The sequence below is a fragment of the Bombus vancouverensis genome, chromosome 14, assembly GCF_051014615.1.
Source record: "Bombus vancouverensis nearcticus chromosome 14, iyBomVanc1_principal, whole genome shotgun sequence".
In the NCBI taxonomy this organism is placed as follows: Eukaryota; Metazoa; Arthropoda; class Insecta; order Hymenoptera; family Apidae; genus Bombus; species Bombus vancouverensis.
Window position 1 is genome coordinate 11,100,073 of NC_134924.1, and position 24,664 is coordinate 11,124,736.

The following is a 24,664-nucleotide window of genomic DNA, read 5'->3' on the forward strand; positions in this document are numbered from 1 at the left end:
ATTATCAGTAGAAATAAAAATTGTAGTATCTTCGAACCATCTAATAAACTCTATCAGCATCCTTCCAGGATTATTATATCAGTACGTACATATTTCCATGCAGTTTCCTTTACTTTTAATTTCCTACTAATTGACTTATCTGCGTTAATAATCCATAATTTTCTGTTAATTGTCTCATTTAACTGCACTTTTACACTTTCTAGTTTAGAGTCGGATCTTTTTCTAATAACTCATCGCGCGTTGCATTATCTCACCAGCGTAACAGTATCATTCCCCACCAATCCTCTACATTAATTAACAAGGTGTTCCACTTATTTCAATTCTTCGACAGAAGGTACAGTTGTTTGTAGCGTAGATGATTGTTTCTACGAACATTGTTCTCGCATCGTGCTAGAAACAAGCCCGACTTGTTGTTCGTTTTAAGATCGAGCTCGTTATTATTACATTTTTTGATTTCACATTTTTCGGTTCCTTCCTTACACGCGATCAATTTTTCCTAATTCGTTTCTTCGAAGATGAACGATCATTTTTCGTCAATTAGACTCTAGCTTTCGCGTGCACGAATGTCATTTGTGAGTAATAGCGTGCATGGAGACTTCTGTGCGCTGTAATTTATTTAAATGTAACTAATCTGTAGCTAAAGCTAGAACGATGATAATAACACGAAGGAAAAAATCTCTCGGCCCTTTGGAATAAAAGCTTCGAACGTCGATCGTTTTTGACGTTCCAGAAAGGATGGTTCGCTGTTCCTTGTTATTAACCCATTAAGAGAGTTAGTATTATCCCAACGTTGCGTGAATGCAATTTGCGTCACCGAACTCCGCTTTTTAGGTTACAGTTGCGAAAGGCAATTTCAAAAATTTGTTTAGTTCTTTTTTTCTTTTTTTTTTTGCTGTTTCTTTGTCCACGTAAATCCCATGGTTTCCAAATGTTTGAAGCAACCAAAGTATTTATAGCGTTATGATTTGTAATAATCCGTTTACGTAGATTGTGGACTTTTACGCATTTATGAACAAAATTAAAGACGCAAAAATGCATAAAATATATACTTATAATACGCAAACTATAGTATCGGTTATGATATTTAGCGAATACAATGAATCTCTCCGTAACGATCTGTAGCCTAATAACAATTATCCTTTTTTTGAGATCGCGCAAATCTCTGTTTTGTACATCAAATTCGTGTCTACATATTGCACTAATATAATATAATAACACCAGTAATGAACTAATCCGTTCGAAATTTTAATTTTTAGGTACATGGTATCGTTTTATTCTGAAAAATGTATATTATCTATATCATGTTAATCAGACATGCGAAACGCACATATTTTTGTATACTTTATTTTGTACTTACCTACTTACGATTTATATATACAGTTATACATTGTCAGGGCGTTACGCACGTTATGGAAATTTGAATTATACACCAGCTGTAATCTGTTCGCACATACCGTAGAATTTTAATTATAGCGGTAGTAAGGCAAAACTATACATTTTACATATTTTCTATCCTAACAGAAACCGACACTGTAAAAAAGATATTGGACATGAATGGCTCGAATAGGAGTCTTAAATGAATTTTAAATAACAAAAAAAACCTTCTTTTAACACAATTGTTTCGTTAAAAAGAAAAATACAATTTTCGGTTGCATGAAAATATCTAAAATTTCCTACATGAAGAGATTTAGGATAATAACAATATTTTATTTCTATCGAAGCAATTGGAATCTGCACGAAAAGATTACTTTGCAGTACAGTGTACAATTTTATACATTAAGAAACGAATGACATACGATGAAACAATTTTAAAATGAGAAATACGTGTTTTATTTGGTTTCTATCCATTAAATTTGTTCTATCGTCCTTAATACTTGAAAAAAATATCGAGTATAATATTTTTACAAAATCTCGCGAGTCTCTCAACTATTTTTACATTTTTATCACTTTTGATTTGGAATTGTTACCATCAATTTCTACATTAAAACTACTATGCTCCTTTTATTAATTAGATTCAGAATTCGAATTAACATCAATTAGTATGTAAATATGTATCTTATATTTCGTAAACAATGTCCTCGTATCTTTATTATAAGACTTTACTTCTTTCTTATGATTAGAGAATTAATTTATCCAGCAGTGTTCATTTTTTTAAATGCTTGCAAACTTTTCAGTGTACGAAGAGATAAAAATATGTAGATATAATATCTGGATGCAGCTTCTCACTCAAGGTTGCTTTACTTTTTTTACAAAATAAGGCGCGGTTAAGCATTGTCATGGTGAAAGGTAAACCCGTTGCAGTTTACCAAGTATAGACGCTCGTTTCTTACAGTTGAATATCATCAGCAAGATGTCTTACATATAATTATTTATTTAAAATTTTCAATAATGAATTGAAAACGGTCAATAAAAGAAAAACAGTTTCTAAAACATCGCACAATTAATTCTTTTATCACTATTCACCCAAGTGCTCTAGAAAATGAATTTAAAGTTATAATTATCGTTTCTGATCGATAATATAAAATATGAAATATCCCTTCAACGTTCTGTAACGATAGAATGCAAAGAACGACATATATCTGGTGAATAACCGCAGCGATATAATAAGAAACGCGAGATATCTCGTACGGAATACTAATTGTACTAATTGTAATAAGTGTCTAATTTTGATCCGACTACATTCAACCTATTATGTCACCTAATCTACACGTATACACATCTCATTAATATTTGTCAAGCATGCGTACATATTTGAGACCATTGTGATATTACAATTTTCCATACTTGCAATGAAATATAACTTAAATGTCATGGTACATAAAGATGTACACATTACAACTTTACGAGTAAAGTTAACGAAATAACACTATGAACGTTCATTCATTCCGAGAAGGAGCCTCGAAATTTTCAGCAAATCGTTTTTGCACAGAGATCGTCATTAACAAACTGTACATTGTTCTTACCTAAGCCATATTTATTTATCTATTTGTACTGAAATCGCTATATCGCGTTATATCGATTGATAATATCAACACGAAGATAAGAAAGTGAAACGCAAGAAACTCTGTACCTTGGACAAGGAGAAGCTAGGAAATTTCAGTGCAGGAAAACCATGAGAGTTGGTCGGTCGGTACGAGACGTATGAAAGCGTTGCATCGCCTTAGCCGCAGTATATTTCTGCATTATATAAGCAATATAGTCCTTAGTTTATACCTGGGACGCCGCAGTTAAACGTTGCGAAGACTTTTATAGGCCTATACGTGAATATTCTCGTGCATATACCGGTTACAACGCCTGGCGTGTTTCCTCTTCGACGCAGATATACACATTTATACACGTGCGTCCTTGTGTCGTCGTTTCTTGTCAGCTTCGATGGGAAACATATTCGCTGTGAGATAGGTGATTGCTCGGTGTCGGATAACGAAGTGTTAACCCTTCACCGGTAGCATATATTTTTTATGACGACCAAACCTCGGATTCCCACGTTGTTATCTTGATAAAGAGTCATTTGATTTTCAGTATCGCGTAATATCTCCGTTCCCCTCCAACTATAAAACATCGAAGTTTTATCAAAAACTGAATGCCTGATATTCGTTCTCCGACTCCTTTAGAAAATGAATACATCTACGCAGAAAATAGCGTTCCTAGTAATTATCTATAGTTGTTTAAATATCTACACGTCGATTTTTCGAACAATTTGCATTATTCCATCTTTCAGAATGTCGTTTCGTATTTTATCTGAATTAATGGCTTCTCGTGTCGTGATAAATGTATGCGAAATGTATTAACAAATTTTCCTTTTTCTAGTTCATTCACTATAGCGGCCAGAATCGCTGCTATCTACCATCCACATCATCTGTCATGGTATACTTTATGATAATTAATTGATTTCCGTATCCGTAGTTATAAATATAGATTTTATCAAGTTTCTATGCATAATATATTACGATATTTTACTAGAATCGGTGACTCGCGTATGCGAATGCTATATGCATATTGTCTTGAATCTTGAGAATTGTCTTAAGATCTGACTGTGAATGTTACATCTACGAGAAGCACTTTTCGTTGCTTCATTTTTCGTGTTGTTCCTGTTTAGTATAGTATAACGTTACTATTATATAAACTACGTAATATAACATAGTATAGTATAGTATACTATACAATGTAGCCATTATAATAGAGATACTAAAAGCTCTGAAATTACATTTCTTAAGAATATTTCGTACATTTTTTTATATTACCTATATCTTGTAGATTTCTGAAGATTTAAATGTTCTATAAACGAGTAAATATCCGCAATCTGGTTATCGCAATTCACGACATTATTGATCATTACGGTACATAACTTCTAATTTGTACAATAATTTACTAATTAATAATGTCAGCGAATTGACAAGTGACAAGTTACAATTAACAAATACGTGTCAGTATATCCTACGTAAAGAAGGAGAGAAAAATATTAAATGGCTGTTATCAATTCTTCTAAATAGTTAGTTACCAATAAGATCAATCTTTCTTGTCTACGATTTCATATCCCTAAACGATAATGTCATCTCTAAGGAAAGTAGCCCTTCAACCTGGTTATTATCTTAATTTTCTTTTCGTTTCTATCGCCTTATAATTACATCGCTCGATGCTCATTCCCATTAAATTAGCTGTCAAAAGTACACTGCCTGTAAAATGTACCATGGAGACCAGTACATATTGCTAATTCATCCTCTGATATACCGGACGCGATTTTACAGCGTACACTTTGCCTGTAACGCGTGTGCAGTGTACACCTGCACTTAGAGTTATTTAAATATAAATAAAATATCGAAAGTGGTAACGTTATTAAATATGCGAAAGCAGACAAATCCATTCATTAATGAATTTAACGGTACTCCATACACTTTGAATAATCCAAGATTAAATAACAAAATTATATGCAATAGGATAAAATTACATCGCATATTTAAAAATATTGTACGTTCCAAATTCGGTTTTCTTATTACGTATTATGATTCACCCTATAGTACGCCGAACGCGATGTTTTGAAACTCCTCTATAGCTTGCTATTTAACCGACCCTCATCCTCGACATTGTCAATAAAACGATTCATTCTTTTACCATTGTGAGTATCTTATAGTCACGGTCAAATTCAACACAATATACGCATCGCTTATTTAAAAAGGAAACAGCAATCTCACCACGATATAACGGAGACTTCATTTAAAATTTATTTGTCATGCTAGCAAATTGCTTCGTGAATTAATTAATTTACTTGAAGCTGCTTGATTGGCCTTCAAACCAGAACTCACAACAGACCTTTTATCGTGAATGCCAAATTATTATCTTTAAATATATATTACGCTACTTCGTCCTTTTTGTCAATACAACAAATATGTTCGAATTCTAATTCTACGTATAATTCAAAATGTAATTCTGTAATTCTATAGCATTATCATTCAGAATTTTTCGAGTATGTAATTGTACGATTGAAAATTCCATAAGTCCTCGATTTTACAGTTCAAAATCCTGTTCATCTACAATTTAGACTCGCACATTCGTCCTGTGCATAGGCTAAATAATAAAAAGTACATTGCAATCATATATCCTTGGTCTGAATTTTCGAAAACTCCGACCCCGGTGAATTACCGCTTGACTTGTCGACAAAAATGGATACATATCCTGATACAAAAAGTGAACAAGGGGTAAAGTTATCAATATGCATAAATGGTCCTTATTTCACCCGAAGGTGATCAAGATCCATGCAAGCTGGTTCAGCTTAGCACGCTATTAAGTTGATGGAATTTCTCGAGAATCGATGCTTGTTCGCCTCGATGAAGGCTAAGTAACGTAGGAATACCGTTTAAAATTAAACAAGATCAAACAAAGCATTTTATAATGTGCATCTTCGAAATTAAGAAATGTTTTTACTCTATTATATTGCAGTATCTCTGTTCTCGAGCCGATATTATACGAAATCACTAGATTATGGCTAACCAACAAGTGCAACAACTGCCAACATACATACGTATAGGATTCCTAGGTGAAATCCGTGGCTGTGGATACGCACCAACGCTTACCAATCTTATACTGATACTGTTGTAAGATTAATTTGAGTATTTCGAATCTCGATAGCCTTGAAGAATCTCAGAAGTATTATAGCGTGCAATTCTTCGTATCAATCATCGTTGCGGAATGCTATTTATTATTTATTATGATTCTTCCCCTATCAAGATTGTTGCAGAAGGAAAGAAACCATTCTTCTGTCGTTTGAAGTTTTAAAGAACTAACTGAAAGAAATATTTTGCGTGATGAGTAGACTGTGGATTTTTATGCATTTATGCACAATCTAAAGGTACAGAAATGTACAGAATGCACGTATGATACAAAAATATTGTATGATATTATTATTAAATATTCAATGTAGAATACTCGTTCTGATATTTAATAAGTGGAATATATGTCTGCTCGTGCTCTATTTCTCTACTAATAAGTTTGGTCGCCAAGACCGTTGCGAATTTATGCAATTTTATATGCTCATGGATACAACTGGAGAAATAGATGTTATGCAAATATTTATTTAACACATTAAATATCATAACAAGTACTATAGATACGTGTAGGGTTGCTGTAATTATTTAAGAAGTTGCAAGAAGGCGGCGAAGCTTTTTGAATAATTACTAATAATTTCTACACGAATGTTCATTTTATTTTAAAGTTGCTAAGATTCTTCCGATGAAAATGAGTCTAAGAACAATATACATAAATCAGACTACTTTTAACAGTACACGGAATATGGAAATGAACAGCTTCTTTCATTGCTCCTCCATAGTGTTTTCTGAATTGCTGATTGTAGGAATTATCTGCGCGTGACTGAATTTATAGTACGATCAGATGGGCAAAGGTAAGCGTGATCGCAGCGCGATCACCGGCAACTATGTTAATTTACATCACGTGCTATCGCGCAATGACACCATACGGCCATGGCACTCCCAGATTATCGAATTATCGAGTCAATTAATAAAATACTAATATGGTGTAATGGTGGTAGTTTCTCTTTGGAGGTCGAATCCGAATTATTAAACCTTCGTTCCAGTCAATTCATACATTTTAATGCAACCCAGATATGCGCGCACTATAACGTCTACTTGTGCCTTTATTTCACGATGATAGTGTCTTTAATGGGACGATAATACGCATCGAGGATTTCCCGGCGATTTTTCTATTTCCTAATTCGACGACAAGTGTGGCATATAGAATCCTGATAAATATTATATTTAACAAATTTAATCATTGGAAACATTGAAATCGTCTAATTTGTAAATATTCGTAATTTAATGTACTGCAAAATAATTTCTATATGGATAATTCTAATTACAAATTCAATTATGAATAACAGGATTAATACGATGTCCAGCATGTATAATTCTAATGTTATTAAAAATAACCATTTTCTACTTTAATTTATCTTAATCTTTTCTGTAAAAGTTACAAGAAGTATTTTGTATAATTTTTTCAAATATAATTTTCTCTTTTTGTGATAGGGACCTGTTTTACCATTGAGACTGTAAGAGTTCCCGACATCTTCCGCTAGAAGCACATTTGGCGCACTTTCACGAGCGTATAATTAGATGTGCTTTGTAAATAATATAATAGTGTATTTTATTCGAATAGTGTGTATTTATATAATTTTTGTGTCTCCGGAATTTTTGGTATAAAATACTGCATTGTGTGCGCGTAATATAATTCGCAATTGTTTACAATGTTAGAATAAAAGCTGCTAGTTGATTATGTGTATATTAACCTCAATACTCGTCGATATTTTATTTCTGTATGCGATTAATTGGACATAAATAGCACAAAGTGAGTGTTTTGAAAGGATCTATTATTTATATTTATTTGTAGTAAGTGTATCTGATAATAAATTGCACTTTTTGTGCATAATGATATTCTATGAAATTATCATAACCTATATTCTATATACTTACACTATTTAGTTTTTTTGATATTATGAAGTTTATAATAATATGGGATGAAAATGGAACATTTTTGTAATTTTTATGTCGTCCAGGTTGCTCAATTATGAATCCTGATATTCAGGAAAAGATTTTCAAGTTTGAAACGTTTGTCAATGATGTGTTGAAGAAGGATCTTGCTATATTAGAGCAGAAACTCGATACTAAGAATGGAGAAATTGCAGAGTTTCTTCAGTTAAAGGGTATGATAACTACCATTCGAAACAATGGCTTTGATAAAAGTGGCTTTAAAACTCAAGTAGATATTGGACAAGGTTTCTTTATTGAAGCACACATTCCCGATGCTTCTACAATTCTATTGGATATTGGTTTAGGGCATTATATGGAATTTTCTTTACACGATGCTCTGGCTGTTATCAATGTTCGAATTAAACTACTGGAACAGCAAATTAAACATTTCCATAAAGAGATAGCCAATACAAACGCTCATATCAAACTAATTCTCCTAGGCATTAGAGAATTGCAAGGGTTTGATGACTGAGTACAAAGCATATTTTGTACTGTGTAATTTTATGATCTTTCATGTATACATATTTCTCTACTAATTTTTGTACATATTGAAGCTTTAAATAAATGTCAAACGACATTGAAACACTTATTCTATTTTTTGAAACTCTTCATTTCCAAGATCGATGACGTTAGTCAATCACAGCGAGGCTAGTTTGCATAACGTATTCGCGCATTTAATCCAATGCAAATCGTTCGCTATGTCCCATCAACTTCGTACCCCGAATACCACTCTTTTGTTTCCTTGTTAAGCGCAATTGCGTAAATTTGCGAGGACCTTGTGCCTCGCTTATATATGATAGGGGCCAATCGCGAGCGAATCAGTACGTTTTTCGCTTCAACTTTGTTTTCTCATTTCACTACGTTTTTTGGCGTGAAGCGTTCATTTTAATGTCTGATTGGCGGAGCACACCATGCGTCGAAAGGCACAAAGAATTTCTCGAGAATCTTATCACAACCTTGATCGATTGCACCTTCGAAAGTGTGTCCCGTGAAAATCCTGTATCGAGATGGAGAGAACCGGGTCATCTGCGGGATATTATAAATCTTAATTTGCAGGAAGAGCCCCGTAATCAAGATTGCCTTCTGGAGGTCGCGACTAAGGTTTTTAAGTATAGCGTTAAGACAGGCCATCCTTATTTTATGAATCAGTTATTTTCTGGGTGAGATATCGATAAGAGCATAAGTCTCGTTTCGAATAGAAATCATTTTAAAAATTATTTATAATTTGCAAAGAATTGGATAATTTGATCAAATGCTTATGAAACATATATTCTAACGTCTGAAATTCTTTAATAGTACATATTATTATTTGTATTATTTTAGATCTGAAAAATTTATGAGTCAGATCTGAATAAACAAAATCTAGCACCTTTTATAAAGTGTTCAATTATATTACATTTATGAAATTTTCTTTTTTCCTAATAAAAGTTCAGGTGCAAATAATAAATTAATTTTTAGTATTAATTAAAATCTGTGCCTTTTGTATATTAAGACAACAAGTGTATGTTATGGTCAATGATTTTTAAGTATATCTACTTCCATATTGCATGTATGTTAACGATACTTTGAATTTTACTTTTAATATTCGCAAAAGCACGTAACAAATCGATGTGTAAAATAATTTTATGTATTTGAACATTAATATTACGATTTGTTTTATTTCTTATAAAATGTGATTAAGACTTCGAATGACATTTTTTGCTAAGGTTTAATTATTAACATGAATAATTAAACAATTTTGAACGTAACTTTGTTACTTGCTGTTGAAATTAGAAAATGTAATGTATACGCGTTATTGGATAAAAATTGATTTAGATTGGATCCATACGGTTTAGCCGGACAATGGCTCACAGACGCGTTGAACTGTTCAATGTATACTTACGAGGTGGCACCGGTCTTGACATTAATGGAAAGCACCGTGATTACAAAATTATTAAGCATGTTTTACAAGGACGAAAATGGTACTACTATCGGAGACGGTCTTTTCTGTCCAGGAGGTTCCTTTGCTAACGGTACCGCTATTAACTTAGCTCGATTTTGGTTCAGGAAGAAAGTTCAATATGTGAGTAATTATTACCTTAATAAACAGCGCTGATATCGCATCGTTTGGTTAATGTAGCAATAAAATCATATTCTAAATTATTTAACAGTATTGCCTGATAATATCCATTGGAGATGCAGATTATTGGTCATAAGATTGTATGATAAGGCGGAATAAATGGAACAGGTTTTTTCACGTCCGTGATAGTCACTAATTTTGTAATAATAGTTCTTAAAAATTATAATTTTTTTGTACAGAGTGAAAGATGTACAGAGTGTCTCAATAATTCTGCTACAAAACCATATCTCCGTTACTTGCAATGATGAATTAATTAGTTGGTTCGAAGAGAACACGTTTGCTGATGCGAGACATTCTTTTTCATGATCATATTCTTCATTAAGTATTATGTATTTATGTTTGCAAATGCTTAATTTAACAAATACTTTAATCTTATGAAGTTTTGCATATGAGAGACAAGGAAAGATACTGAGTAGTTTATTATGTCTCGCTGTCTTTCAAATTTGGTGAAATTAGAACTAAAATAACTTTTATAGTGAGCATCTCAGACACAGGTACCTTAATCTTCTTGTACAGGGAATACAAAAAACGCGGAATATAAAATATAGAGAATACAAAAACGAGACACCCTGTATATGTATTTTTATCTTCGACGTTTCATTTATTTTATATAATTTAGAATTTTTATCTTCAATACATGTAAGCTATAACAACGTTTAATAATTACAATTAATGGCTTTAATGCAATAAAAAATAACATAAAGTACATATTCTAATATTTTTTTACGTATTTATGAAGCTTTGTAACTAACATTTCGGATTTAATATCTATACTCTGTAATAACTAATATTCATTATTTTTTTGTGTGTTTTAGAACAAAAATATACCATCTATGAAGCTAGTGCTTTTTACGTCCGAAGACGCGCATTACTCGATTTCAAAGTGGGGAAACGTTTGCGATATAGAAGTTGTTCTCATAAAGACTGATGATTATGGCAGAATGGATGTCAGCGATTTGAGATTTAATATATTGGAGGTACAAAAAAAGAGAAATTATCCATTTTGTGTTACTGCTACTGCAGGTTCGTTGAACGATAATGTAACAGAGATATGTCATATAAATACACGGGTTCAATCGCTAATAAGTATGTTTATTTTTAGGAACGACGGTTTTGGGCGCGTTCGATCCATTGATCGAGATTGCAGATACTTGCCAGGAATTCGGTATGTGGTTACATGTAGATGCAGCCTGGGGAGGCGGTTTGATATTTAGCAAAAAGCACAGTGTACTTTTAAGAGGAATACAAAGAGCAGATTCTATTCTATTTAATCCGCACAAACTGTTGGCCGTTCCTCAACAATGCTCCTTACTTTTGTCTAAACACAAAAGCATTTTTAAGGAAGCTCACTCTAAAGAGGCTCCTTATCTTTTTCAAAAAGATAAATTTTATTCTAGAGATCTAGATGTTGGGGATAAGTATTTGCAGTGTGGACGCAGACCAGATGTGTTGAAATTTTGGTTCATGTGGCAGGCTAAGGTAATTCAGGAATGAAATATTTGGTTTAACTTATCTTTGTTTTTATAAAATCATTCAGTTTATATCTAGTAGATAATTTCTGTTCAGAGATACTCTTTCTTCGAACTCCATGCAAGGTTTCACATGCACCGAACACAACATAAGTCCTACTTGTATGATACATAGGTACCTGTTCTTCCCTTATTAATCTTTAAGTGTTAACCACTTATGCAAATATGTGAAAAACTAGCCTTGGTAGCACTTTTTCCCCCGATCTTCCTATAATTGTGCATCTTGTACTTTGTGGTTTAAGCAAGTGCTACGATGCACTCCGTATGAGATAAGGGTCTGTATGCTATGTTTCAAGTGTTTACCAGTATACTTGTGCATATATTAACTTCCCCTGTTAGGAACGAAGAATGTTCATATTGCATCTATCTCAGTGCATTTTCAAGATCATAAAAGAATCTCCTGAAATTCTCAAGAGAGTCTGACGATAGCAGTGGATTTAGACGAGTAACTTTCAAAGTTTTCATCCCTCACTCACACATATACATATTATAATATTCTTAATATACATATATATATATATTAAAGATTTGAATAATAAATTATTAAATCATAATACTGATGTTTGATAAATGCTTAACAAGTAGCATTCCAATCTGTATTATAATTCAGATTTTATTCTCAGTGATTCTATCAAATTTAACATGTCTTAATTGAATCACAGATAAGACTAAGACAGAATGTTACTATAGTTTAGTGTAACAGAGTTTTGACTACTAGTATTTTGTACTTATTCACAAATGAAGTTGTTTTACTGACTGCTATGACATTCACCAACATACATGTCAATAGAAAAACTAACGTGTATCTATACTCTCGTTTCTTCTTTGTTGGAAACACGTAAAAATTTTATTATTACTTTTTATTTGTTAATAGAATATTACTAATGATAATTACTAGAAAATATATATTTTATTTCGTTAGTTATTTCGAGATATGTGTATAGTTCCTTCTTTTGACACGCCACAAGAATTAAATGAATTGTGATTCATCAATACATCTATGTAATTATCAGAAATTTATTAGTAATAATACGAATTTGTTATTAATAGTAGTTACGTTATGGTATTAGTAGTTACGTATTAATAGTAGTTATGATTTAAAAGTACCATGCTTAGGAAACATTAATGTTTTCTAATATAATTAAAGAAGAAAAGTTTAATAACTCGGTAATTCTTGCTTTCTTGATATTTTTTATATTATATAAAGTCGAAATAATTTCTGTCATCATTTATTTATTTCTTGAGAATTGAATATATTACAGAACTAATAGGAAATTTGTTTCAGGGTACTTCAGGATTTGAAAAGCATGTCGATCATTTAATGAAACTTTCAGCTCTCTTCAAAGAAGAAGTTGAGAAAAGAGATGGCTTTAAATTAGTGACGGAACCGTGTTTTATAAATGTGTGTTTCTGGTTTATTCCACCATATCTAAGAATTCAGAATTCAGTTAACGATTACAAGAAACGATTAAACGAAGTAAGTTGATTAAATTTTTTATATTTTCATCGTAATATTTAAATACTAAAAAATGGGATGTCTTAGAACGATGAAATATTCAAATATAATGTATAGAAAATTGTTATGCATATATACATATTTGTAATACATTTAAACAGTTTTTTAAAATATACTTAATGTTTTAAGAAAGTTTAGAATTACTTTAAATGTGCATTTCATCTAAGTTCTAAACCTTTTTTTATAATATATAAATTAAGTGGCCGACAATAAATAATGTTAACAAACTTTAATTATTTGTATAAATGAATCGTAAAATGAATTTTTCAATTTTACATACAGTTTGCAAATCACTTTCTACAAAATGGAATTAATACTTTTTTTTATGTATATTGTATTAGTGATATGTTTAGAGGAACAGTTAAATTGCAATTATGTTGTATGAGATCATTAAGTACATATTTTATATTTTTATAAGTTAATTAAAAAGTATGATATCGATGATAGGTACAATAGAAATCTGTACCTTCTATGGTAGATAAGCAGTCTTATCCTTATCAGATAAGAGATAAGAATTTCATTTTATAACAATCATTTCGCTTTTACTAGCAGTTAATAACTGACAACCTAAAAATATGTATGTATCTAATATTGATTACCACTCCTATCGAACAATGTTTATTCTCGAAGATAAATCAATGTATAAAGCTTAAAATATTACAAGGATAATATGTCACAAAGATATATTTAATAAAAATTTATTTATTTTAATAGGTTGCACCAAAGTTAAAAGAAAAAATGATCAAAAGGGGTAGTTTGATGATCAATTATCAACCACTGCACGAAAAACCGAATTTCTTCCGTTTTGTTATTCAGAATTCAGGCGTAAATATAGAGGATATTCTCTACGTCTTTGACGAAATGGAAAACCTTGGAGAATCTATGTGATAATTTACGGTATATGCATAACTCAATGTTATGATCTTTTAAATGGTTTATATATAGTTCTTATTTAATTATATTGCAATTCAAACAAAAGGTTGTGCCGTCATATTTTTATTTCCATTTCACCTGTCAATTTGCATTTCTATAATACGGTTCGCTATAAAGCTAAAAAATTGATTCTTTGTACGCTGTAATTAAAAATGTTGTATCGTGTTTGACAAATATTCCGGCGACAGAACTTTATCAGGTTGTCTCCGAAAGAACTAATGAATTCCAGCCACGAAAATCAATTCGTCTCGGTTAAATAGGCGAAACCTGGCAGCAGGTCGATCTGATTAAGGAAGGGACTGCTACTAAATTTCTAATATCAAGATACGAAGTTAATTGGTGACTGCCTTCGTTGTAGATCGTAGAACAGCGACTTACCGACTAATCCTGATTCAAGTGACAGCATATCGAGAAGCCCTATGTGTATCTATAATACTAAGTTTGTACTATGTGGAGCATACAAACTACTGTTTGCAACCATCGTAGCACAGTTTTTTCGTTTGAAATCAACAGAATCCTTTGACGCTTGATCTTGTCGAAATGGAACGATTATTAGTACTGCAAAACTTTTCTAATGATATTTTCATGTAATGTTGTATAGTATGTCATGTAATGTTTCATGTATAGTAAATGCTTTACTATATCATCTTAGGGAAAGAAATGGACCGGTAATTCCATTAATTCCTTGGCGTACAACATCATTATCGTTTCATTTCAAGTGCGTTTTCATTGTTCATATTTGCGTTTGATTCGCAATAAGCCGTGTTAATGAAATAATGTTTAATTACCAGTATCATTGAATCATACTGGGCAATTTTAGCAAACAGTATAAAATATCTGTATGCATAATTAATTATAAGAGCATGTGCAACGATTAATAGTCATGAAATTTTGCAAAACCGCGGTAACTTATAAATTGTAAGATTAAACGAACTTGTGTTAGCATAATACTGACAAAAGCCTATTACACGTGTCAACGCTGGTTCGTTCTTTAATTTATCATTTCATTTCCAAGGAACCATATGATATAACAGAAATAAATTTACCTAATATACGTATAATCGTAATCCATCTTTATCCTTTTACATTACAAATACTACCAACGTTATTAACTTAATATTGTTATTAAAGTATTCATTACGAATGCATTTTTAAATCATTTGTTTCACGTATTCATCTCGCTCTAGATTTACATCCTTTAATTTTAGATTAGCTACAAAACATAAAACTATCGTTATGTTATTATAATTCTAACAAAAGAAAAAAAAAATGTAGGAAAGATTTCTCTGAACCATAACTTCCATATAACTTACTAAATGTTTGTTTAAATTTAGTTCTTTCGTAGTTTCAACATTTTATTTTAATGACCTATTTGTAAGCAATATTTCCTGTTCTACTAGTCTTGAATGCGTTTCTTTATCGTATTAAAATAGGGTGTCCGAGAAACCCTTTGCAGGGAACTGTGCTTGTGTGTTACGTTCCTGTTCCCGAGTCACTGCTAGGGGTGCTTGCCCTGCGGATGAACTTAGACAGTAGGTTGCCGCCACGAAAGACGGTGTTAACGTCGATAGTCAGTCACTATTCGAATCGTTCAGTAACCCGAATGTCAGTCGATATCTTCAAACTCGACGGCCAAGATGGGAAGGCTCTCCCAATTCATGTGCCACAGGTATTGCTTTTTTTCTCTTATTTCTGAAGTCTAATCGACAGTAAAAATTTGTCAAAGCCAGTTACACTTGTCAAAAGTAGTAGTTGTCGAAAATTTCAAATTTATTTCGAGTGAAATAATATCGTATAATTTTGGATAAAAGTTGCGTGCCGATTTTTAAGAAATCAATCGTTCGAACGAAGTGTTATAAGTAAAATGTTGCGAATCGTGGCGAATTTAATTATCGTTGTTGGGACAACAACGTATTTAGTTTTGTATTTATTACTGTGATTTTCGAATATATTTTCATTTTAAAGGAAAGTATAATTCGATATGATTAATTCAATATGGTGATAGCAGTGGTGATAGTAGGTTATTCGATCATTGACATTTAACTACATCAAGTACAATCATATACATACAAATATATCATAGTACAATACAAAGTCATTACTCTATTTAATGTCTCTAAGCTCGTACTTTTCTTATTTCTGTGATGTTGTTGATTGTTTTTCGATTAATAAACTAGCTCGTAATTTTTTCGTTCTACAGGATTGTACTTGATTTTTCTAATTATTTGTAAGATCGTCTGGGACATTTTCTTTGTTATTTGCAGAAAGTGGGATTCTTAGAAACGTATCGTTACATCATGGAAGATGCAGCAGGTTAGCTTCCTTCGATTTAATTGAAAACATAGAATATTTTAAATACCGTGGGACCTCGTTTGACCGACTTGGCTTGACTCGAGACCAAAGTAACCTGGATATCGCCTGGATATGCTAGAAAATTGCCACGAATGTTCTTCATTTTATGAAATTTCACTAGCATTATAATAAAACACGGTTGTCGTGATTATAGTGACAAAATTTATATATAAAACTTACAAGACATTTATTTTAGACATGTACTTGGCAAAAATTTAGTATATACGGTATGAATAATTATTTTAAACATACAGCTAATGTTAAAAAATGCCTCCGTTAAATATCGAGTAATACTAACGAAATGGATAATTGACTGAATAATTATTTAAATAATTTTGTGACCTCCGCTCAATGGGGGCTCCTTTTTGGTTTGTAATTATTTCTAACTTATTATTAAATGTAGCTGAATAGCGAATGTAGGGTTGAAATCTCAAGTTGATAATTTCAATTTGTTAGATCTGTATTTTATGATATATACATTCTATAATTAAATAGCACTGTATATTATATTTTATAGAATTTTTGAATCCTCCGTTTTAGATTCCAGAGTAGCAGATTGGTTCTTAATGGGCAGTCCATTTCCATTGCTAGGAATTATATTTCTTTATCTGCTCTTTGTTCTTCGTTTTGGGCCTTTATTTATGAAAAATCGAAAACCATACAATCTAAATAAGTTTATGATTTGTTATAACATCTCTATGGCCATCGCGAGCGCAACTGTATTTTACGGGGTGAGTTCATCCGAAATAACTTACTATATCACGTTCTATTCATCCGAAATAGTCTAATGTAATAGTTAATTGTTGTTAATTAATAATTTTCATATAATTTGGAAAAATAACTTATTCCTTATCGTCGTTACGTTACCATTACTATTCTTCAAACCGATTAATATATTTTTATATTTAAAGCTACTTACCTCGGGCTTCACCACTAAATTCTCTCTCGGATGCGAGACTCATGTCATTTCAAACGACCCTGACTCTTATCGCGTAAGTACCACAGTCATTAAACAAACGCGAATTTCGATATTACGAAAGTTATGTCGTATTTAATAGACGGCTCGATGGGTGTGGAGGCTCTTAATGTTGAAAGTCCTCGAGTTGAGCGACACCGTTATCTTCATTCTCAGAAAAAAATACAACCAAGCGTCTTTTCTTCACGTTTACCATCACACGTCGACCGCTTTCCTTTCGTGGATAGCCTGCAAATTTGTCCCAGGTAAATCTTTAGACATACGCGTAAATTTACCTGTAATTTCAATTTCATACAAATGATTGTGCTCCTTAAATATACGTATAACAATTGAAGGGTTCGCGACAAAAGCGATCCTGTCAATGTTGGTTTTTCCTCAAATCTCGTAACAGTAACAAAGTTAGTAATAAAGCAGACGAAGTATTATAAGTAAATTGTATAAATTACGAGTCATCCGACTACTCTATTTGTAAACAAGAAATCTATAATTTGCAATTTGCAACTCGTCAACTCATTATACAGGGTGGTTGGTAACTGGTGGTACAAGCGGAAAGGGGGTGATTCTACGCGAAAAAAGAAGTCGAAAACACAGAATAAAAATTAAAAAAAAATTTTTTTCTTTTTAATTTTTCCATCGAGACAACGATCTACAGTTCTAGATCTACGTTATAACGTACTGCACGCGTACCGAGCGAAAATTCAAAGTCGATTTTCTCGAAAACAAAGCTTCGAACGAAAAATTGTTATTCTATATTTTCGACTTCTTTTTTCGCCTAGAATCACCCCCTTTTCGCTTGTACCACCAGTTACCAACCACCCTGTATATCGTTAGGTGAGAAATTATTACGCAAGTGTATCTTAATTCTTCTAACTATATATTATTTGTCGATTCTAAAGAAAGCTAACGAATATTACTTCTAGTCATCGTAATTTCTTTATTATCGTTACTACTGTATAATCGCCGATTTCAAAAGATCTCATTATATTTGCAAATACTACGGTTCCCGTAGTTATCTCTCATAGCTTTGTAAATGGTTCGCGCAAACAATTTCATTTCAACTATTACAGCACACCGAGCTACCCGAAAAAGACTCGTATGAGTGGAAATTAAATTGCGCCACGACGTATCAAATTTACCTATTAAGCCGATGCAAAATGGCCATGGTATAAAACACAGAGGAACATGTACGAGCGAATTTCCAACAGTCGTAAATAAAATTCTCCTCTTGCAAAAAATTCATTGCGCGACCATGTAACTTTGTTACAGGCTTCCAACTATTTTCCATCCCTTTCTTCCGAACGTGTTAAACGCTCCTTGTTATTTACAGGCGGCATGTGGACGTTCACGATTATGCCAAACTGCATCGTGCACGTGATTATGTACACCTATTATCTGCTCGCCTGCTTGGGCCCACAAGTGCAAAAGAGGATCGCGCCTTGGAAACAATATATTACGGGGTTACAAATGGTACGTTCCCATTTTCTATCTGACTCTGCTATCTGCCATGCTACGTACACATGGCCCGCAATGCATATATCGTCGGCGGTGTTTCGTTGCGCTCGCTGAATTGCCCTGCTGGAAGCGTTATTCGCTCATTTCACCGCGCACCGTCGCGTATCGCGTAATCGCAAAATTACATTCGCTGTCCTGCAGCGAATTTTTTAAACGTGAAATTGCTATTGACGTTCGACCGTCGCGACCGGTTATACGCAACTGGCTAAGTAAATTAATCTATATAAGCGAATAACGCGGTGTAGAAAATCCCGATCCACCGTGGACAATTCGTTGATCGATTGGTGAAACTGTTTGCGAAACTGGTCGATTGGATAATGGTAATAGTATAGAGTTGGCGTCGGTGCGACGGCGAGTCAATGAGAACAGGGGGTGGAATTTATGATGCGTCGAGAAGCTGCGAATCCGTGTCATTCGAGGGATTCGATGTTAGTTAGAATTTTATGATTCGGAATAGTTTTTATGAAAAAGCGCGTTGTATCTCGACCTTATTTGAAATTCTAATTTATATTTCGCTTATGTCGAAGCTGCAAACGATTCTCTATTTTTCTTATTTACGAACGTTACATTTCCTTCGCGTCTCTTTCCTTACATTTTTCCGTACTTTTTCTACTTTACCCGATCATTACGCCATTATCTTGTCAGAAATCATTTTTTAATCTTTTACTATTTGTTATCCCTCTTGTTATCGTGCATTTATGAAGATAAAGACGTACGTATTAATTGTACGTAGTTGTACCTTAACTCATGCCTTTAATATTTATTAGCCAACTTTTATTCGACTTCCTATATTTCTTCTCTATATATTCTTATTATTATACGTTGTATTATAATACAATATTGCATTCTTTTGAAGTAAACTTTGATTAAAATTTTAATGAATATTTAATGTTACCATTGTCACGTATTCTACGTGTTATACACATCTCTAAACACTGCTTAATTATTTAACGCATAAAATTATTATTCACGTCGCGTCGGTATAACGTAAAAACAATTACTTTCAGTGTAATATTTATACGAGAAACGATATATTCGTTCAGAGATGTATAACAGTCTTAAAAAAAGATTGATCAACCGGTTGAATGGTCGAGAATTCAATATGCTGTACCCAAAGCAATCGTTATAGTTGCACTGAAATTATTCTTTATATTTTCACTGACGTGCCAAGAATCATAGACGAAATGCATATAGTCATAAGATATAAATGTCAAAAAGGTATACAACGCTTGCAGAGTAAGGAAGTATCGGAAATAAATCACGTTTCTGTGCAAACCTTTTTGTTTTATCTGGAATTCATCTGAATATCACGTAGCATGAGTTTGACGAAAGCAATTTTGTATAATAGTTCTAACGTTTCATATCACAGATTTTGATTTTTGAATAAAAAAGGCAGGATCATTTCGTAACGAGCAACTCTCTTTGCAAGAATTCCTCTTCGTTTGCTTGTCCATTAAATCAGTTTTTGTAAATGGAATATATGCGAAAATAATGCGACTAAAATGACTGTTTTTTTTTTTTTTTTATTAAAGTCTCGAAAATCAGCCACAAGTCATCGTTCGATATGATTGAGATTATCGATCGTTCCGTTTCTTAGTTATCGAGCGATATTTAAAAATGAATTTGATAAATTCACATTTCAATTAAATTTGTAATGCGTGAATCAATATCCGTTTAAGATCGAGTGAATTATTATGCAAACTAACCCTTTTAGTCACAGTAATTCTTTTCAATTATATCAACTTTAAATAAACAATTACGAGTTTTAATTTCCTGCAATTTTCTAATTTCACATCGGGTTCGTTCGCACTTACATTAGAAGATTTTCTTAACCCATTGGGTTGATTCATTCAATAAATTTTATTCCAAATTTATCATGTTCGTTCACGAAGTTTCATCCTCCTGCGGTTTCCTGATAAGGCATCAGTTTCGTCAGCACGTGAGTCTATTTCTAAAGACTTTGTAATAATGCATCCAGTTGGTTTTCTAGTCGTCGATATTTCCAGCGATTTCTATTTCCATCCATTAAATTCGGTGTTCCATGATTTTGGTCAAATACTTTCGTAATATATTGGCAAACCGTACGAACTGTTTTAAAAAAATGAAATATCTTTGCGCTTTTAAACATTTTAGACCAATTTATTTTGAATAATGCAAGAAGTAATATTTATAAACGTTGGATAGGTTCTAAGGATATATCTTTTACTATAGAATTTTAATAGTGGTGCTACCTATACGGTACCGTTAAATCGCAAAAGGTTAAAATATTTTCAGGGTCCTCTTTCACAGTAATTTATTAAGCAATAATATTAGTGAATTGAAGAGTTATAATACAAATTATTCGTTACAGTATTCTATTCTACAATAATTTTACTTCTTAATTTGCAGCTTGTACAATTTCACGTGCTTGATTAATAAAGTCACTATGATACAATTACAATTTATTAATAACTTGTAACTTATGAATTATCAAATTTTGTTAACAGTATTATGTTAGTTGAATCGTACAGGAATTTATAATATCATTATAATATTTTAAAATTCAAAAACTGATTTAATTCTCATTTATTGTTAGTGACGATACTTGTCAAAGATAAAGAGACGACAGCTGTCAGATTTTTCACTGATAACATCATTATTTTCGACGAAGTTGTAAAAAGAAAAATTCCTAGACATCTTAATCGAACAATACCGATAGTCAAATACCGCGTTGTTATCTGTTATCGGCGTGCTCTTAGCTAAAGTGATTGCGCAATTGAAAATTTCATTCGAGTCACCGATTAAACCAGAAATCGTGGAAAAATGGATAAAAAGCTGTTCGAACTCCGTTCGAGTACTTTGGGAAACAATAAAACGCGGCCACGCCTTCGACCACCGAATCTCCATTGTTAAGAGATGCAATATGTTTTCGTGGACGAGAACGAAAAAGAAAAAAACGTAGGTATTCGTTACGAACAGGTTGTCGAACTAGGTATACGTATGTATAGGGTGTATCAAAATAGTTAAGCAAAAATTAGAATACGGAATGTTAGACGGAAAGAAAATAAGAAATTTTCACATTATAGATTCTAACGTCGATAATTTTGATATCCGAGAAAATTATAATATTCAGCAAGAAGAATATCACAATTCGAAAACTAATTTAATATTTTTATAAATAGTCGATAATAAAGTACTCATAAAATTCCTATCAGAGTGACAGTGTCCTGTCAGAATAACAAGTATACGAAAAACTAAATAATGCCAGAAAAGAAACATGCTTTTACCGATATATTTTGCAAGAAGATCATTCAGATCCCTTAAAAAATATCTTAGCAAGATTATACAATTGTCATGAAAAATTACAAATTGATCTTAACGAGATCTTAATCGTTCTTATATAGTTCTAGCGTTGAACGTTTCTGTCCAACATTTTTGACGTAACCTGTATGTATGTTTCGCGTTTAGTCCGTATATTGGCTCGCATTTGGCTTGCCTAACTCGATAACCGGGTTTTTGCACTGGGAGTTGAAAGGGTTGTAAGTGCCCGATGTGGAATTACACGTGTACTGGCGGTGATTCGATTTGCGTTTCGAGTCCCGGCAGGAAACAACGGGTTAGGCGCACGGGAAAAGGGGCGACTGTTGGGGCTTTTTAATTAAATAATCCGTTGGTGAGTAACTTTTATTTCTCCGCGAGATATCTACACGACGATTTATCGGGTTACGCGGTCATTTAATTTCCAGTTGAAAACGTTTCATGCTGCGACGAGTGGAACTGCAGCTACGAATAAAGACAGACTAGAGTGTCATTTTACTTACAACACGATGAGAGGCCTTATTAAGCTTTGTCGTGCATGAACAACGTTGTTTTTGTTTCACGCTACTACTTCGAAGCGACCATTCGTTGCGATCCTATCGTAGGATTCCTTCTTTTCTTCCTTTGCCGCTCTTTACATTCCAAATTTTATATTTTACTTGAATAGAAAACTTTTAGCAAAAATCTTCGATATTAGATCGTCCTACACATTCGTGTCGTGATGCTAATACATATACGTGATATCTTCATATAGTTTACACATTTAATTTATATATCTAATATAGTTTATGAACACAGTGATAAGTAGGCTGCGGTAGACTACAAAGATAAAGAGACACGTTTCATCTACTAAATATTAGATACAATAAATATATTAGCCATTAACTAAACCTTAAATGAACAAATTTTATTCCATATTTTGTCGCACCCTGTATGTAATTCTTAATTATGTGTATCACGTCAAAAGTAAAAAACGTTTTCTTTTATGATTTCAGTTGCAGTTCATAATCATGATATGTCATATGTTCCAAACTTTGTTACCTACTTGCGAGCCAAATCGGAAACCAATAGCTTATATCTACATGTCGCAGATTCTTGTCATGTTTTGCATGTTTTGCGATTATTACAAGAAATCATATCTGCGAAAAAAGACGGAATAGAGATTTAGAGTGACACAAAAGTTGGGGTAAGTTACGATATATCGTATAATACGTATTTCGTTTTTCTTTCTAAACAGAATTATTCCTCCATTAAAATTTTTTGCATCAACAAACTATCGAGCATTTACATAAATTTCTCAAATTGTATCATTTACAAATTTTATATATCTGTCTTAATACAACAATATATTTTAGAGAATTGTATTCATTGCTGAAAATAATTGGTTTTAATAGGATCGTTTCAGTAATTATACAGGAATACCGTTTCAATCGAATATTCTTAGTCAACCAGAAACATATTTACATTATTCAGCCTTTGTTTCACGTGCCTGTATTACGACTCAATTAAGCATAGAATTATAATTATTCGAAAATGATATTCCAATCGTTATTATGGCAATAAATTTTCACCAAATTTGCCAATTATTACTCCATATATCGATTATCCTGTAACTCTTACAATTATTTCATTACCACCAATGTATCGATTACGGTGTTTTAATTTTGCTAGAGTATCAATTTGATATCAATTAATCGCCACAATAAATTCATACGCATGTACCATAATGACCATTTCATTTGAATAGCTGCCTTTTATGCCGGCAGGTGATTTCGGATTACACGCTGTTCGAATGCTTCCTTCAAAATCGTAGAATTCATCATCGAAGAGGCGTCTCTGCATAAACATAATTTCATGGATAATTAAAATGAAACAATCACGGACGATTACGTTTGATATACCGCACTGGTGGAACGTATTAGACAGAATATATTAGCACAGGATACGATATAAGATCAAAATTCTTTGTCTTAAATGTTGCTTTACAAATATGTATACTGCTTACTGCGAAAATGATTAATTATCATCAAAATTAATATTTTAAATCGTACGTATTTTAAATGAATCTTTCAATATATCGAATTTTTTTTGAAGAGGTTTAATGAAATATGTAGACACAAAGAATTTAAAATATACAAAATTTTTAATAATCACTTATGCTAATTGTTATAATTAGTCAAACATAGATGGATTTTACTAGTAGTATGCAGTTTTTCAATAAAAAAATGAACGATATCTAAACATTTTATTTTTGTTTCCACTTGATGAAGGGCGAGCAAGTAGACACGTCGAAAAGTAAATTATCTAACTAGTTGTTAAATGTACGATTCGAGTATATACACAGATTTTTAATTACGTTTTTCGTTTTCAAAAACAACGAACTAAATACAGAACGTG

General features: G+C 32.3%; 3 protein-coding genes across 3 annotated transcripts; all 3 read left to right on the forward strand.

Annotated features, from left to right (window-relative positions):
- The first annotated feature begins 7,557 nt into the window (after window positions 1-7,557).
- Window positions 7,558-8,622, forward strand: Uxt (Uxt prefoldin-like subunit). The gene is made up of 2 exons (XM_033334567.2): window positions 7,558-7,851; window positions 8,060-8,622. The coding sequence occupies exon 2, from the start codon at window positions 8,071-8,073 to the stop codon at window positions 8,503-8,505; it is 435 nt and encodes a 144-aa protein (XP_033190458.1). The 5' UTR covers window positions 7,558-7,851; window positions 8,060-8,070; the 3' UTR covers window positions 8,506-8,622.
- Window positions 8,623-8,756: 134 nt separating this feature from the next.
- LOC117156943 (cysteine sulfinic acid decarboxylase) lies at window positions 8,757-15,107 on the forward strand. The gene is made up of 6 exons (XM_033334490.2): window positions 8,757-9,193; window positions 9,849-10,095; window positions 10,968-11,175; window positions 11,255-11,631; window positions 12,967-13,158; window positions 13,912-15,107. Exons 1-6 carry the CDS (start codon window positions 8,922-8,924, stop codon window positions 14,083-14,085), a joined length of 1,470 nt encoding a protein of 489 aa, XP_033190381.1. The 5' UTR covers window positions 8,757-8,921; the 3' UTR covers window positions 14,086-15,107.
- Window positions 15,108-15,302: 195 nt separating this feature from the next.
- LOC117156971 (very long chain fatty acid elongase 1) lies at window positions 15,303-24,557 on the forward strand. Its single transcript, XM_033334551.2, has 8 exons — window positions 15,303-15,799; window positions 16,395-16,443; window positions 17,023-17,213; window positions 17,394-17,474; window positions 17,541-17,703; window positions 18,786-18,925; window positions 23,263-23,453; window positions 24,034-24,557. Exons 1-7 carry the CDS (start codon window positions 15,650-15,652, stop codon window positions 23,425-23,427), a joined length of 939 nt encoding a protein of 312 aa, XP_033190442.1. The 5' UTR covers window positions 15,303-15,649; the 3' UTR covers window positions 23,428-23,453; window positions 24,034-24,557.
- The last annotated feature ends 107 nt before the right edge of the window (window positions 24,558-24,664 follow it).

Bases quoted from the DNA above. Each gene is read 5' to 3' on its own strand.
- Uxt (XM_033334567.2), top strand. From the start codon at position 8,071: ATGAATCCTGATATTCAGGAAAAGATTTTCAAGTTTGAAACGTTTGTC.
- LOC117156943 (XM_033334490.2), top strand. From the start codon at position 8,922: ATGTCTGATTGGCGGAGCACACCATGCGTCGAAAGGCACAAAGAATTT. The intron at 10,096-10,967 runs GTGAGTAATTAT...TGTGTGTTTTAG, and splicing joins TCAGGAAGAAAGTTCAATAT to AACAAAAATATACCATCTAT. The intron at 13,159-13,911 runs GTAAGTTGATTA...TTATTTTAATAG, and splicing joins ACAAGAAACGATTAAACGAA to GTTGCACCAAAGTTAAAAGA.
- LOC117156971 (XM_033334551.2), top strand. From the start codon at position 15,650: ATGAACTTAGACAGTAGGTTGCCGCCACGAAAGACGGTGTTAACGTCG. The intron at 16,444-17,022 runs GTTAGCTTCCTT...CCTCCGTTTTAG, and splicing joins CATCATGGAAGATGCAGCAG to ATTCCAGAGTAGCAGATTGG. The intron at 17,214-17,393 runs GTGAGTTCATCC...TTATATTTAAAG, and splicing joins GCGCAACTGTATTTTACGGG to CTACTTACCTCGGGCTTCAC.